The sequence below is a fragment of the Aplidium turbinatum genome, chromosome 4 (genome assembly GCF_918807975.1).
Source record: "Aplidium turbinatum chromosome 4, kaAplTurb1.1, whole genome shotgun sequence".
In the NCBI taxonomy this organism is placed as follows: Eukaryota; Metazoa; Chordata; class Ascidiacea; order Aplousobranchia; family Polyclinidae; genus Aplidium; species Aplidium turbinatum.
This window is the reverse complement of record NC_137475.1, coordinates 28,055,530-28,072,954: the sequence shown is the minus strand read 5'-3', so window position 1 is coordinate 28,072,954 and position 17,425 is coordinate 28,055,530. Positions and strand designations below refer to the sequence as shown.

General features: G+C 37.5%; 1 protein-coding gene across 1 annotated transcript in view; it reads left to right on the top strand.

Moving 5' to 3' along the window:
* The window catches only part of LOC145769028 (uncharacterized), a 46,024-nt gene that overhangs the window by 13,493 nt on the left and 15,106 nt on the right, over positions 1-17,425 (top strand). The window contains exons 8-25 of the mRNA XM_082580626.1: positions 1,522-1,624; positions 3,400-3,587; positions 4,056-4,207; positions 4,797-4,959; positions 5,427-5,628; positions 6,609-6,766; positions 7,813-8,143; positions 8,606-8,740; positions 9,448-9,634; positions 10,356-10,616; positions 11,239-11,355; positions 11,837-12,042; positions 12,719-12,974; positions 13,179-13,475; positions 15,079-15,228; positions 15,620-16,027; positions 16,237-16,472; positions 16,930-17,044. Coding sequence (XP_082436752.1) covers positions 1,522-1,624; positions 3,400-3,587; positions 4,056-4,207; positions 4,797-4,959; positions 5,427-5,628; positions 6,609-6,766; positions 7,813-8,143; positions 8,606-8,740; positions 9,448-9,634; positions 10,356-10,616; positions 11,239-11,355; positions 11,837-12,042; positions 12,719-12,974; positions 13,179-13,475; positions 15,079-15,228; positions 15,620-16,027; positions 16,237-16,472; positions 16,930-17,044 — 3,665 coding nt within the window. The remainder of the gene's footprint in view (positions 1-1,521; positions 1,625-3,399; positions 3,588-4,055; positions 4,208-4,796; positions 4,960-5,426; positions 5,629-6,608; positions 6,767-7,812; positions 8,144-8,605; positions 8,741-9,447; positions 9,635-10,355; positions 10,617-11,238; positions 11,356-11,836; positions 12,043-12,718; positions 12,975-13,178; positions 13,476-15,078; positions 15,229-15,619; positions 16,028-16,236; positions 16,473-16,929; positions 17,045-17,425) is intronic.

Here is a 17,425-nt window from a genome sequence, read left to right as displayed (position 1 = left end):
TAAGAGGCTATTGTCCAATTGTGACCCTTCTAGCACTCACCCAGAGAGTTAATGCTTGTTTTGAACTTTATTTGGTAATTACAGAAGAAAAAGAGCAATAGCAGTGGTGAGAATCGAACACGCGTCAATGAAATTATTACTTTCTATCCCTAACCCTAACCCCTAAGCCAACCAGCTGACAAAAAATCCATCACTTAATTTGCTTTCTATGATCTTCTTTTTGCCATTTTTTACGTCACTTAAACCGTAGCTTATGATTGGTTGGCGGTTTCATTCTAATCAATTTCAGTGGCAGAATTTCGACTTGTTAAAGTGGCTACCCTCCTGGACCGTTACACCGGCTTTTGGTAATATCTCGTATACTTCAATGTGCTTACCGAGCACTTGTAGGCTATGCCATTCTCACCAAGCGCTCTAGTCTAGAATGTGCCTTATGACCAACTAAAGGGTTTATTTAGGATTAGGAGCAAACTGTTGGATAGATTTCGAATTCGACAATGTTTTCTATCTACCCGATGTAATATTCTTGAGGTATTGAAGATGTTTAGATTGACTTTATTTATCCCGTTTTCAATCTTACATTTAAGATCAATGTTTCAGGTAACATGTGTTTCTTGCTAAACATTGAATGAGGTAGTTCACCAGGCATTTAGTTAAATAACATGATACGTTCTTCTGGTGTAAACTAAGCTAAACTATTACAAGATGTGAATCTGTTTTTCGTTCCGAACTTACATTACTACAGTACCACAATGATCCCTGAAATTTGATTGATTCAAGGTCATAAACTTGAACACAGCTTGCACATCCATCTCCGGCACGGAACTGGCGTTAAAAAAATTGGCCAGTGTTTGGTCAGAGTTGGAGGTTATTACATCACTAGACGACAATAGTCCATCTTAAACCTATTCATTATTCCACTAAATTGAAGACCGCAAAATTGTGAAGAAGGCTCTACACGCGTAACTCGTCCTTCATAAGCTTGAGAAAACCTCATCATGCAAGGTCGGGGTTATGTGGCAAGCGTGGTAGCACTAGAACTCCGTCACAATCATGCTCTATGATCTTTACACTCATGTGTGGTCCGACATTGTCTGGTCACAAACAAGATGTCCTTTTGACTCGTCTGCAACACCTCCAATTGTTATATATGAGGCAACGTTACCTTTGAAACTACCCACGTGTAGTGGGGAAGGTTGTACAGGAGTCATCAACATACTTGAACTTGGGTAGCTGACCGTGACTCATAAACTATGAAAAATATTAACAATAAGCTATCATGTAGTTGTTAGTTTACTGGCGCTTCGATCTTTGTTACTCTGTGAGGGAGCGTTTTTAGAGCGCAAATTTTAATTTTTCTGTTAAATGCAACAAAACAATGGCTGGAAAAAAATAGGTTTTATAGAAATCTATTTTATTTTATCACTAAAAGCGCTCAAATAATGATTTTTGAGAAATCAAAGTAGTAACTATCAAAGTTTGATTTTCCCATGTATCTATACATTGTTTGAATGTTTGTAGCTGCTGGCAAATTTCTTGAAGCTGCTCGACGGAAATGCTCACCTCCAGGTAGAGTATGGCCGATGGACCCACCCAGCCATAAAGACTTCCATGGATGCTTGGAGTAGGTGACTTTACTAATCAGTGAGGAAAGCTTACGTTTGTAGCGCAGTGATTCTCACTTTTCTTTTACAAAGGCGTCAGTAGTGTGCGTGAATCTATATGTTAATTCAGCCTACTCATAAAGGGTGTAGGCCTACTTATGCTTTTGATTTTGTTTTCACTCAAGTCTACTAAAGTTCACAACGTGAACGGTGAACAAACTAGACGATTCATTAAATTTAACGTAAAAAATAAATTTTAGATGCAATCTTTCACTGTGTTATCATGTTATGTGTATACTTTCTTTGCCTTTATATGTTTGTAGCAATCTCAGTTTGATCTGGTCTTTGTTTCATGTCACATTCAGTCAAATAGACAATTTCTCCATTTTATTAGGTCTACAAAACCTGCTCTCGCACAAGCAGACACAATAGCAACAAATGAAAATAGATTTTTTGGTGGGAATAGTAACGCTTCACCATTTTTTAATACGTCGCTCCTCTTCGGTGTCACAAACCCTACCTGTTTCTGTTTGAACACCCGGATCATCTTGGTTTACAATGGTTGCTATATGTAGGCTAACTATCCATATAAAATTTTTCCAAACACAGAGTGTATTTACAATTTAAACTACGCTGCAACCGAAGGTTTTCGAACTGCCAATCGCATTAATCCAAGTCAGTGAAGTCGGGCGAAAAATATACTACTGCGATTCCTTGGTTTATAACTGGCCGACGTACCAAAAAAGGTGCCTCATGGCAATGTGTAGGATCCTTTAAAAGGATCCATTCGGGAGTAAACTTTTGGGTAGTTTTACAATTTGGCTAAGTTTTCTATCCACCCGATGATTATTGTTTTTAAGATATTGAAGATTTTTAATTAACATCCTGATTCCATTATATCAATGTTACGTTACCCGTAACGCCTATTTCTGGGAAATACATGAGTGTGAAAGTAAAATGAATATTTGTAAACGAAGTAAAACAAAACAAAAATACCTTCAAGTGTTCTTTTGTTTAATTATAACTCAGTGTTACAAATTTGCAACATGTACTGCTAAATATTTTGTGTTGGTTGTACTAGATTACACCTTTTTGAAAAAAATCTGACAATTTGATTTTTTTTGGTCGCTGCTTGTTGACCAATGTTACAGGTAACATGTGTACCGTGTAGCCTATTCTTGCATTACTGCAGTACTACAATGATACAAAAAAAGAAGATTCATTCAAGATCGCCAACTCGGCTGGATATCTGACAAGCGGAGTGTAAAAATGTTGCCATATATTTTTTAAATTTTTAGAAAAAAATTTCATTTTGGCATTTTTAAAGTAGTACCGGTAGTTGCCCAAAACTTGTCCATAAATAAACAGACAAGCTTTGGGCGAGCACTACTCTTTAAAAATGCCAAACAGTTAGTTTTTCTAAAAATTTAAAAAAAATATTTGGCAACACTTTTACACTCCGCTTGTCAGATATCCAGCCGAGTTGGTCATCTCTATACTATGAATCCTTGATTCAAGGTTATAAACCTGACCACAAACACACACACAGCTTGCACACACACCTCTGGCTCCCGGCCAGAGCCACTATCACCTCCGGTCCGGAGCTGGAGTTTGGCCTGAGTCGGAGCCGGAGGTCATTCCATCACTGCTTTCTGATTGTTTTTCTTGATGCCCAGTTGTTTTATTTAAAACATGTTGTATGAATTAGCATCAACACTTGGCTGCAAAACGTAGAATGTTTTGTCACATTTTTTTTTCTTGTTGATTAGTTATCTTGATCCCTGTTGCATGATAGGCGAACTGACGCCGTGAGGGATCGCCTCAAAAACTTCTCTGTGTTTGGTGACAAATTATACACCGGGCAACTGGAACAATCTGATGCAAGGAAACGACGCATGACTACCGTTTATTCAGCTGACTATTCTGGAATGAATTTGTCTCGTGTCCCATTTCCTCATGATAAGCCACATTCTCACAATCAGTGTAAGTAATCAGTATTATTGCACAAGTGTATCCTTTGCACATGATTAAGAAACTGTGTTACAAAAACTAGTGCAAACCGCTACTACAACAGCGACACCACAGCATCTACCGCTACTACTGCCACATCAGGCTAAAACAGGTCGTTTGTATGTATACTTTTGAAATAAACAACGGTCATGCTGTCAAAAGCGAAACTTAATCTATTATACAGGTATAACCGGTATTAGTTGTGTACTCCTAAAACTGTTTAATGCACAGCCAGGTTTTACCGCAAGTATGATGGGTGTGAAGTGAAACAGATTACAAGATTGGACATATTTTGTAACTTAATTATTAATGCGAAATCGTGGCTGACTTTGTTCTCTGGAGGGCTCTTGGTTATGGAGCTTTCGTGTGTTTCTTTCAAAATTTAAAACATGATTCCTTCTTCAAACAACGTTGCTTTATAGGCCTTCAACTTATTTACAGACCGAAAGCCTTCCATGTTTAAGTACGTTGTCCACGGCGACAAGGGAAAAGGACAGCGCTCGTCTGTGTTTATGCCGGATGGAACGGAATTGCGTGTCACTAAAGACAATTATGAAATCGTTAACAAAGCTGTTGGAGATGACGCTGAAGAGGTTGTAAGGAAATAGTATTAAATGAATGTTAATGGTTTGAATAAGCGGCAAGTCGATGAAATAAACATTCGTTGGCTTAGCGGCACTTGCAATGAAAGAAAACGTATTTTTAAATCTTATTAGTATATAACAGTTTCTTAAACTATTCACAATTCTTGGAGATATATATCAGGAGATCAATAAGTCTTCTTAAAACTTTTTTATCCAAGATACATCAAGTCTTGCTATTTCATAGAACATTAAGAAACATTGGCTACTAACAAGCAATATTCACAAGTTTAACGCCACAGCTAGATTGTCATTTCATACGTAAAAAGTTTTCCCGGTCAATCCTCGGTGCTTTTGTTTCTTAAGGTCGGGTTCGGGTTTCTTAAGCTTAGAAAATTGAAAGTTAACTTGACCTCTTGCTTCATGTTCAAATTTCAAATGAGTGTGCAATTCGTTGTCTTTAGTGTTCAAAGAAACATTTGGGCTTGATAAGAGCTATATGTGTAGCCGAAAACTTTCGCTTATATATATCTAGATTGTATGTTGATTTTAATACCAGTTCTTGCAGATTAGTCGATTAAGGGCAGCGTTTGCTTTGTAGGAAGAGGATTTTTCTACTTGGAGAAGTCGGTTATTTCAGCTCACGATCATCAATCCTAACGGAAGACTTTATCAATTGTGGCTCAATCTCTTGTTCATCGTCAGTTTATTTGCCGGCCTCTATCCAACATTCATTGCATTTTTTACAACCACTCCAGGAGAACGTAATTATTTTAACATGTTTTTGTTGTTTTATAACTAAAATATCTTGTACGTGCGTTATGTTTAGACACATTGCTCTTTCAATTAGGTAAAAAATTGTGAAAACATTTCATTTTTTAAGAAGTAGTTAGTTTTTGCAATATACAATTCATCCAAGCGTGACCGACACCCTGTATTTATGAATATACTATTTATGAATGACTGTTTTGCTTCTAATCTGGCTTGCAACTGGTGCTAGTCACTCATTCATAAAACAACTGCTCCATCGATTGCGTTGATCTGGATTACATAGATTAGATGTACTTATTCTGATTGGAAATCCTTATCTTCATGATACAGATTAGCCGAGTAAATTATAAAAATATTTGATTTGTTTGAATTAGTATAAAGCACTTTGACATCAGCTTTCATGTTGATCAATACTAGGCAGAAAATTTCAATGTCTTTATGTGGTTTCCATATTGACTAGAGAAGCTCTACACATACACTGGCGATGACGATCTGTTTGGAAAGGACATAATATACATGGCCACTGACTCATGCAACATCACTCAGAACGAGCAATACTTTCAGTGTGAGCCGTGGCCTTTTAATGAGACAGTCGAGTGCTTGCGACGGATTGGGGGACCTTTTGCATGGAGAGTTTTAGGAAACCAATCCTCGGGTTACCAGTGAGTAAAATCTTTGTTTTGTTTCACAAACAACATTGTGGTTGCAGCCACAACATAACACATGTCAAGTTAAAATAGTTTTCATTTAAATTATGTTTTAGGCTACAAGTTGACAATTTTCAAGAGTTAGAATTATTAGTTGATATGAAATATTGCTATTAGATACAAAGCATTCAACATTTCGAGTCATCATCATCAGTAGTGACCAGTGACCACTGGTTATGCCATACAGTATGTGAGATGCTCTATGTAAGAACACATGCGACCTACTGCTGCTACTAGAACTACTGCTCTTTGTGAGAACATCGAACCTCTCTTCAATTGCATCCTGTCCGGTTTCGTTTTCTTTTGATTCTTCTTTTTCATCGGGTCCATTCAATTCCTTGTCTTTGTTATTGCATTTTATAAAGAAATATGTGATAGTCGAGTGACAGCAATATTGTCCAACCATGATTGTCACAAACTCATAGTTAAAGAAACTAGTCTTAGTATCGAGAATCTAACCCTTGAAGTGAAGTGTTGCTGGCTGACTCACATTGAATAGATGTTCAGAGAAATGCACGTTTTTGAGCCAGTTTCACAATTCTTGGAAAAGATATCATGGTTTCACCTTGAGCTTGTTTATTTCGTGGTTACATTTTGATGTTTTAGAAAAAGCGATGAAAATGCTTTTGGTAAAAACTACCTCATGGATTGTCGTGACGCCTGAGCCTTTTCGTTGTTCACTTAAGTATTTTCTAGTGCTCATTATTTTGAAAACCCACTGTTGGGTGAATCCTTTCGGCTTGTTAAATTCTCTTATTATAGGAATCGTTAGTGTCTACTTACTTTGTACCTACCATGATCAAAAAACGACAGCACAGCCAAATTGTAGCAAAAATGTTTACCACTTTGTTTAACTCAAATATTCTGCAATAACAAACTCACAAAATTTTGTGTCTTGCCGGTGCCTAAAATTTGTTACTTACTTTTCACACAAGGGTTTATCTGCCATCGAGGTATGACATCAGTCGAGTGGCTTTCAGTTCAGGTACACAGGAGAGTCAGGTGCACTTTTTTCTCTCTATTCTAATCATTGATGTCCCGTTTTATTTGAATATCTGCATCAACTTCCGGACCAAGGTATTCACTGCTAATGGTAAGCGCGAAAAGTTGAACTAAAACTTGAATTAAGTTACAGATGAAAGCATAGTTAATAGTTATGTAGTAGTAGCAGTAAGCCGGCTTTAATTCGGTGATATCCCGTCACCGAAGGTGGCCAGGTCCACCTCCACGTGCCGCAATCGCCTTCACACCCTGCCTCCGCATCGATCTGTCTAAACTCTAAAGCGTCCATCAGTGCTAAATAGAAACTTTGGTTTAGTGAAAAGTTTTTGAAGGTCTGTCAGTGAAACCGCAGATTTAGTAACCACAGATTTACGTCCTAAGCTTTTTAATTGTTCTTGCGTGTGATAGATGAGTTACATAATCTTTAACATTTCCTGCAACCACTCTTAACTTGTCTCATTCGGAAATTCCTGGGTGGTCTAATGACATCTGTTCATGGGCTGGAGTGAATTGGTTGGTGTCTTTAGGCCAGAACACTATTTTAAGATTAGCGGCTGTACGCAACAAACCTATTTTAGCCTGAAATTAAAAATATAGTCAGCATATTCATCTTTTTCAACTTTGCTAAACTTCTATATTATTTCAATTTTAACTGGTTTTCTTTTCTTTTTTTTTAATAGTGAGATTGAGACACACGTCCTATAGGTCACTCTTGACAGTAACAAGTTTGTTTTTTGTGATGAATTAAAAATTTGTTCAACGCGATACTCTGTGTCGTGGTTTTTCTTACCGTGTTATAGAAAGACAAACTGAAGATAGATGACGGATTTGGTCAAGCACCAAACGCCAAGATGTGCAGTGAATTTTTTTTTTTAATTGAAGGTCAATTTTCGACCCGAATAGTTTGGCTCTACTGTGTCATCTTGGTAATGATGCTACTCGCTAGGCTCCACACAACTATGTAGGTTTTACTCCAGTAATATGTTTTCAGAAACTATCTTAGCTGATGACCCGTTCGATTTGAAAACAAATAACAGTTGCCAGAGAAGAGCATTGAACTTATATACAACTAGTGTTTGCTAGCTTCAAAATTCGTCAATGCCTGGTTTTGTTCTTCAAGTTTGTAACATTGTTTAGGTTTCTTGACCAGTTTTAAAGAGATTGCTGGAAATTACAACAAATGGAATAAACTCTGGCTGGATATCTTTGGGATACTTCCGTTGGAGATTTTCGCTCCTTTCTTCGGTTGTTCGCGGATTGTTTCGTATCACGCCATCGCCTTTTTGCGGTTGAATCGAGTGCTGTACTTCTTCCGCTACGTTCCGAACGCCTTCACAAGGTGGGAATACAGCTTGAATGTGAAGATCGTTAGGATTCGGTCGATCAAGTTCTTGGTTTACATTTACTCCATCACTCACTTGTGCGCCTGCTTCTTCTACTGGTGGTCATGTGGATACGTTGCTCAAAGGTACAAACATTCACTTTGTCAGTAATTTGTAAAAAGTTGGCTTTATTACCAAAACTAGCAATGGCTTGGGTCGACTTATGTGTAAGGCGGTTCCACACCTTGGTCTTCGTAACCTGCAGATAAATAGCATGAGACCTTCGCTATGTGACGTAAAGAAGATTGAAAGAAATTGTTGATCAGGCACTTAATTTGTATACATTCTTCTGATGAATATACTCGGACGCTATAGTATGTAAATGAGAACTATTGTCAGCGTTTTACTGTAACGTTTCGTCAATAAGATACAACTGACTTCAAATACAAATTTTGACTACAGTCTATATGACGGTTGGCATAGCAGGCTCGACCACGTGATCTATTTCCAATTGCGGGTTCCGTTGGTGCTCACGGTTTACGTTTTTTATAACTTTCTTTCACTCACCGCCATCATAATTTCACTTTCGAGTGACGTCATTGTTGCAGTGATGTGGACAACATCAAAAACAAATGTAAGTTTGCTTCTTGGGCCTGGGTTTTCGATATTTCGTATCTGACCAACCATTATGAAGACTACGTCAAGACAATGTACTGGGCGTCTACCACAATGACCAGTGCTGGGTGAGTACATCGCTTTGCCTCTGACTAGTATTAGTGTATCATGGTCATATAGATGGTGTTTGATGTAGGTTCTGTAGCACTATTCTCAATTGTTTGTACTTCACTATTTACATTTGTTTTGCAAAGCAGTAACGTCACTGTTTCTAGATCGTGATTTTTACACAAAGTCAAACTTTGTTGTACACAGTAGAATGTGTACTGTAGATTCGTGAATATGATGTACAGTTTCTTGGCTGTTTTAAAAAAATCGATTTCATTTAATTTGTAAAAAAAAAGCAGAATATTAGTATAGGTGATGGAGTAGACGTTACCTTAGTGTATTAATAGACTAAAGAAACTTTGGCGGCTGTTTAAGTCTACTCATATATCTCCATATCACTGAAATATGTTTCTTTATTGCCTATTGGTGTCACAGTGGTAACATTATTGTGGCGTCAATGATAGGGTGGTGATGGACTGATGGTGATGTAATTAGACCAACCTATGTGCGACATGCAACTCGGTTGTGTGCTGTTTTGTGAGTCCACCTGTGGCTTATTTATGCCTTTAACTTTTTATTTTATATTAATATTTGTCCATGCTCTACATGACTACAGTATGGAATTGTTCTTGTATGCGGAGCGTTGTATGTCCAATATTTAAGATGCTTTTGTCGAGAGCGTTCAATGATTTTTCTGAACTTCAAAAGTAATTGAATTGTTTACCAGGTACGGAGATATTACCGCCAGTACTACCACAGGAAGGGTTTTTGCTTTGCTTACAATGATAATTGGCACAGTCATGTATGGCTGGCTTGTTGCTGTGATTGCTTCAACAGTCTCCAATAGTGAAGCCGCTCAAGTTGAATTCACAAATTCTATGCTGGACACGAAGAATTACTTGGTCGTCAACTTGGTAACTTTAATCATTTTATCTTTAAATGGACTAGGACTGACATTCTCGGCAACAACATTAAACGTTATATATCTATATTTCGTAAAGTGTTCAAATAAACTAGATGTAGTAAAATACTTTCGATTGGAAATTCGATTGCTAGCTATCGTATATGGAAAGGGCACAAGGCTGGCCAACCTGTTTTTAAGGCAACTCAACTAAAATTGATGAAACCTCACTAGGCCTATTGATCGTCACAAAAATCTGTCACAGGTGAAAACGCCACAAAAACAATTGACATGAAAGTTAAAACAATTTATTTTCATGTGACTGGCTTGAATTGATTTGTATTCATTGCATAGTAACCGTCGTGGGCGGTAGGTTATGTTTGAGTAATTTTAGACCTTGTAACTCTAGAAATGATTGCAGTTATCTTTATTAGAGGAAAGCTTAAACATTTTTTGTGCTTTTTGAGTATACTGTATATTAAAAAAAACGCATTTTTGCAAATTTTCCGTCAGCATGAAACCACACGCGATTGATCAGATGTGACGACTAATGTCTTGGCCTCCCTTGGTTTGTGGCATACAAGTATCTACTGTTTTGTGATTGCACTCACTGCTGTAACGTGCAATAGGGTCTGATTACGATATTTTAGAGATGAGTTTCAGTGTACGTAGCTGTTGCTACAAAACATTTTGAGAACTACAAATCGCGATAAGTATAATTCTTCTGTTGATAGGTTCAAGACGCTTTGATACACCGCGTGATGAACGTTCGTCGGATTGAGTGGGAAAGATACGCAGGAACGGCAATACCTGGAAAGCAGACCATAGGGAAAGAGTTGTCTGAACTTCTTCACAATGTTTTGTTTTTTGAAAGCTTGAACAAGTTTGTGGATTGCCTTCCCTTCTTTCACAGCGTTGATCCCGCCTTTGTGGCGATGTTGTGCAACTACATTCATGTCTTTCATTACTCTGAAGGGGATATGATTATTTATGAGGTGAGAAGCGGGTTTTTCTAATTTTAAACGTACTCAACAAACAAAACCACTTTTAGAGCACACGGAAACCACGTTGATTTGCACGTGGTTTCACCGGCCTGTGTCATTCCAATGAACATGGTATTCACGTTCTACATGATGTATAATTTGTATATGTCACAAAGCCACGTCGCCGCAGCGTCGGTTGCAAGCCATGCGTTGTCTATATGGGAATGGGATCGACTAAAACGTGGTGTGAACGTGTTTTGCTCACGTTTGTTTGAACTTGTGAGAAAAGACTAAGGGAAATACCACATTGGAGCCGACGTGGTAGCAACATGACTTTGCAAAGTGAAAGCCGCATTGAAACCAACCAGCACGGACAACGTGCCGGTATTGTTCCTGCAGCTTTATGAAGTTGTAACCTATTTAGTCAAGTGGTTTCGTTGTGGTACACATGTTGTTTAAATTGCAGGCCCAGTCTTTGAAGAAAATCCAAGCTTTGCGTGAAAACAAAAAGAAATCATACTAAGATATCTTTAATAAAAAAATAAAAAAAACGGCACCAAATTGTTCTTAGAATTCAGGGTCGGTCCTTTTTTGACTAAAACTTCATAAGTTTTTACTTTTTTACATGATCCAGGGCGATTTGTCAAGAAACTTGTATATCATCAAGCAGGGTCACTGCATCATCGTATCCGAAGACTTGGATACAAAGTTAGACCAATTGACTGCTGGGGATTATTTTGGGGAATGTGAGGTAAATTTTATGGCATTAGTGATTGCTGTAATTACTGCTTTTGTACACCAATTTCATTGCTTACCATTTATAATTATGCAATAATAAATATGGCTTAAAAGTGGTTCATTTGATTCTAAATCTGAACCGATTTCCCATGCAGGCATTGATTTGCATGTTGAAGTGGTTGCAGTGAAACAGAATTCGTTTTGGATCGTTTGTGTTGTTATGTCATTGTATTTATTGAGTATCTCCTTGCGAAAATGCCCTAAACGAGGAAGTTATGTAATTCCACACCTTCATTGCAGAAAGTTCCTCTTTTGTTATCATTCGCTGGAAAGCCTCTTGTACTTAAATTTATGTCGATACAACTTTAAAACTACCGAAAGCTATTGCCTGCTGATGAAAACACAAAAGTGCCAATACCACAGCATATCCTTGAAGAGCCACTATTTTTCCTATATTTATTTGGAAAAAGTAAACAAAGACGGAATTTCTTTAGATGCTATTTGGCTGCGCATCCCCGAGGACGATTGTGGCCGAGACTGCTTGCGAGCTGCTGGTGTTGCATCGTGATGACGTAGATCAAGTGCTCGAATCCTTCCCACAGATCCAAGCTCAAATGATGAAAGTCAAAGAAGACTTGAATTACAAGGAACGCATCTTAGAAGCGATTGCAGTCCGCAACACCGTTTACAAGTCGCCAGAGTATGTTACTTTTTAAAAATAATATCTTGGCAAGGTTCAGAAGGCTGTGAAGTATGGAATGCAGGAAATTACATGAATGTTGTAACTCTGGTGACGTTTTCATGACGTTTATTGTATGAGAATATAAGTTTGCTTTTAGTATTGTTACAACCGTTATCAACAGCTTGTTAAACATAGTTAGTCTGTAGCTTTTTTTTTTTTTTTTGGAAAACTGCATTTTAAACAACGATCAACATTTTACTTAATGTAAAACTGTAAGCTTGTTTAATTTTTTTCAACACTTTTCGAAACATTCCCGGAGAATCTAGTTCTTCACCTAAGTTCCTGCCATGGTTTCTGCTTATTACCGAATCGGGATTGTTGTTGCAGTGACTTGAAATATTTTTACTAAAAATCTAACTGTTTTGTATTCAATACTAGACCACGGGTTCAAAGTACTTGTTTTCCATTAATTTTTATCCTAAATTTTAGAATTTTTTTTTTGACATAATTTTGCTTTAGTTTATGAAACATAAATACAATTTATAGTGCCTCTTTATTTTTACTGGAGTACAGTGTCAATTAAACCTTCTCACAGATGTTGCGTTGTGGCGAATATGTTGCTATCAACTGTATTAACAATGGAGGCCAACAAAGCAAGGTTGACGCAACAGAGTATGTCCCCTTTTTGTTTCAGCAATTCAATGGCTGTTCGCTATAAGACAGAGTTTGTTGAAGGAGGCATCAAGATGTACACAGAACGTCGTCGCAACTACTCACCGCTCAACGCCTTCGGTGAACGAGATCGCGCCATGAAGCTAACCAAGGTTCAAAGACTCTTATCCTTTTTTTTACTCCCGGTGGGTTTCGATCCATCGTCCATCTCTTACGTTGTTTACGAAACGATTCGGAGCATTCTGATTGTCATCACGTTGATCATTGTTCCGTTTCAGGTAAGCTGCTGATTTGTGGGAGAAAGGTACTTTCCAAATTGTAATGTTTGTTTAAAGTTATGATGTCATGATTCGACTACCAAATAGCTTTTTTTTCAATATCAAATATTTTAATAAACGATTGCAGTCTGTTTTTGATTCGACTAAATATTGCTATAAATTATGAACAAGGGGTTAAAAAATAAAAACAACGTTTCTTTGCAGTTTGCTTTCGTGCCAAGCAGCTACTCTGTCATGCTGTTGCTATACTCCCTCGACGGTTTTACTTTGATTGACCAATACGTTAAGGCCCATACTTCTTACTTCAACGAACAAGCCATCTTGGTGACCCACCCAACACGCACGGCAGTCCACTATTTCCGAACCAGTTTTCTTGTTGATTTTCTATCCTGGTTTCCATTTGAACTAATCCTGTACATCCAGTTCAATGGAACCATGTCAGAGCAACAATGGAGGTTTCTCTCCATTCTACGTCTCAATCGAGTGCTTCAAATATATAAGGTTTGTCATGTGTTTGTTCTCCTGCATCTTGCACATGTGATAGTGATCATTGTGGTTGATGTGTGTCTTCAAATTCATATTGTTTTTTTTTTTTGTTATTGATTTACTGTATCTGTAGCGAAAGTGATTTTTCAAACGTTCGGTTTAAAACCAAAAGCTTGACATGTTTTGACAAATTATAAAAATATGTGCACCAAGAAATGTCATAAATTTGACTAGGCAGTGGAGTCATTCCATATGAAAACAGCCAATGTGAAAATATCTCGTACATGGTACTTGTCAGACTTTGCGGAAAAATTGTAATACTATGTCTTAGGTTACCTAACAAACAAATCCTAAGTTTTAGTTCAATATCTCAAACGGTTTGCTCATGGCAATTTTTTGAATTTCGGGAGTTACCCTCATTTTTGACCTTCGGGGGTAACAAATAGCAATTTTAACCATTTTGCAGAGCCCCATAACTTATATTTTAATTGCGATAAAAAACTAAAAATTGCTGTGCTAGTTCATTATAAACTATACTACACAAATCAATAGTAAAAGGCAACATCTCTTGATGTATAGGTGTTAGGTGGGTCATTAAAATCCTGGTTTTTTACCCGTACAAGTTTTTTTTTTCATTTTTCAAATGCTTCTAACACCCACACCAATTAAACTTTCTCTAAAACCTAATTATTTGTAACATTTGGAAACTTTTCTTCTGCCAACTTGAATTTGGGAGTTGTGGTGCCATTAACAGAGATCTTATGGGGGTCTGAAAACCCTATCAGGCAGAAATGGCCCTTTTTTTACCTCTATGTTTAGAGTCCAAAATGACCGCGTTAGAATGTTATGGTTGTGCTGGAATTTATACCAGACACATACAATCATTCTTTCATTTTATGACATAAAATCTTTGACTATCAAACTCTTTCACTGTAAGTTTTATGTCTTTAAAATGTAACATTTTGGTCATTTTTGGCAAAAAAATTCAAGTCTATAATGTAGGTCAGCGAAAATTCAACAATGATTTATCATGAAAATAATGATAATAAGTAGATACTATGCTAAGTGATCATAAACATTGAATGCTGACACTGTTGACCATTAATTTATGGTCAAAATGATGCTTTTACACCTTCTTACCAATGAAAAAGTACTCCCTTCAATCAATAAGCTCGAAATTAAAACGGTTACCATGGGCAAACCGTTTGAGATATTAGTCTAAAACTTAGGATTTGTTCGTTTGGTAACCTCAGGCTTAGTATGACAACTTTTCAGTCAAATCTAAGAGATGCCATATAATACATGGGTGGCTGAGTTGGTATGGAATGACTCAGTATAGTGCATGATGAAGTGCTTTGAAAACATCGTTTTTAATTGCTGTTCACACTTTTAAGAAAATCTAAACGACTCTTTTTCTTCGTGTACCATACCTGTTCATTTGTTCAATGTTCATTGTTCAAGGATTATGCGTTCATGCACAGTTCTTTCCATTTATCCCGGTATTTGACTGCATTAAAATTGTTCTGGTTGTAACGTGAAGGTGACTATTACTACTTTTGCAAGTAAGAATATCTTTCAAGAATTTCACAAAACCATTGTAACGACTGTAAAATTGCAGATTTTTGGTTACTTCACCTTTTGGTTGTCTGGTATTCGTGAACTCAATCGCTGGTTGAAGTCGTTTCGAAGCCTCATGGTTGGACTCCTCATCCATCACTGGTTTGCTTGCCTGCTATTTGTTTCTGCTATTCGACCGACAACCAGAAACGTAATTATTCTTAGAATAAACGTATTCCACACCTTCTTTATAGCGTGGAACGTTCCAGAACTACTTTAAACTTTCTACCAGCATTTGAGTTTCCTAGCTTTCATATTCCAATACAACTCAATACTAATTTTAGGAACGAGAAAGTTTTTCTTCTGATGTTAATCCTTGCAGTTTCATATACGTACTTATAAAGATCTGCTGAATCGAAATCTACCTTATTCAACCACACTTTCCAACAGTTGAGCAAGTGTTGCCTCATTTTGTCGTTCGTGCTGTTGCTCAGTTGTGTTGTTGAGGCGGAAAATATTTAACATTTTGTCACCGATTGCATGCATGCCAAGTAGGAATACATTTCTTTGTTTATCTGTAACCTTTTATCGTTTTGTTGCAGTACGACACCGAATATCAATCGGACCCTGACATGATAACCCTGACGGCTTCAGGGATTCCAAGCTTTTGCTCAAAGGCAAGCTGGATTGGACGCATCATTGTGAATAAAGAATTCCCAGCATTGGACATCATTGGAAGCGTATCCGACCAATACCAAATCAGCTTCTACTGGGCAACTGCAACCCTGGTGTGTGTTGGTTATGGGGACATCCACTCCAGGCAGCCGTTGGAGATGTTTCTTGCTACAATTGTCATGGTTTGCGGCACTGTGTATTACTCGTACATTCTCGGCGGCATGTCTGCCAGTGTGCAGACTGACGACACCAGACGTGCCCACTATAAGGACAGGCTATCCGATATTCTCAAGTTCTTCGATGTTTACGATGTAAGCAAAGAAACACAAAAGCAGGTACGAAAGTCAACGATTGTGTCTAGAAGAACGATGAATTAACCTTTGTTAAACTTGTTATCGAGTTGGTTTGTCAATCGTGCAAAGTTTTATTTCTTTATACCATTATAATTGTAACTGAACTCCTTTCCAATGCATAAGATCTTGATTTAATCCGAACTAATAGTTAGTTGACAAAATGTTTCATTAATCTCAGGGTTTTTATCTAGGTACTCAACTATTATTACTACTTGTGGGATCGAACTGGTGGTGTGAGTCCCGATCGCTTGTTCACCGGCCTGCCACCCTCATTGCGCACCAGTGTGTGTCAAAGCATGTACGGCCCAATGATTCGTGAGGCATTTGATGAAGGCACATACGTTGACAAAGAAACCCAAGGATTTTTTCGATTGTTGTCCACACATATCACACCAGCTCTGTACCTGAAGCACTCCATTATTTGCAGGTGGGAATGTGCACAGTGTCTGATTCGCTAGGCAGTTTAACTCCAGCTCCGGCCGAGTGGTTATCGCCTTCAGCTCTTGTGCTGGTAGGTTTGAGATCGGTTTCAGATTGGGGTTATACCAAAGACCGGTTGTGTTATTTCTTGTATAACCCAATGAGGATGAGTCGTTATTAAACGTTGAAGTTATTTAATTGAATAAAAACTCGTTGGCAACGCTCGTAGCAAAGAAGGACGTGCTTGTAGAGGATGCATTGATGAGAAATACGAAAAATGAAGAAACGATGAATAGTCAATCACTTGATTGTGTTTGTTTTGTAATTCACTTGTGATCAAGTTTGTGATTTATTTTAATAGCATCTCAGTTACTGGATATGTACTGACAGTGATATTGATTGTTGTTGAATGCACTTCACAATTTTTTTTTGCATTCATCTCCATTGTTCTTTGTCCTTTTCAGACGGAATGACATTGGAAACGAGATGTTTTTCATACAACGAGGCAGTGTTGCCATATTAGACGATGATGAACAAACCACGATAAAAGTCCTTGGACCTGGCCAGCACTTTGGGGAGGTACGCCGCTGTCGTATGGTTTACCAGAAGCTAATGAATAAAAAGTTTACAGTAACACGATCAGTGAAATAGCAGGGCAATAGATTTACCTTTCATGAAAATGTTTGCTTTATGCTGTCATTGAAACTAAATTTCTTACGAATTTTTTCTGTAACTGTTAAGAGGCGCATAACAGTTTCAGATATGACAGGCAATATCTTGAAAACTATCAGTGTAAACTTGCAAAGCTGCTGCTTAATAAATCGACCTTTTAACAATAGTTCACAACTCACATTCAGTTAAAATTCTGGTCTGCAAGTCTAGCCCTTGGAAAGTTACAGTGGCCCAATTACGTTTTTTTATTGTACAGTTCTTAATTTCCAAATAACATAGTGGTAATTA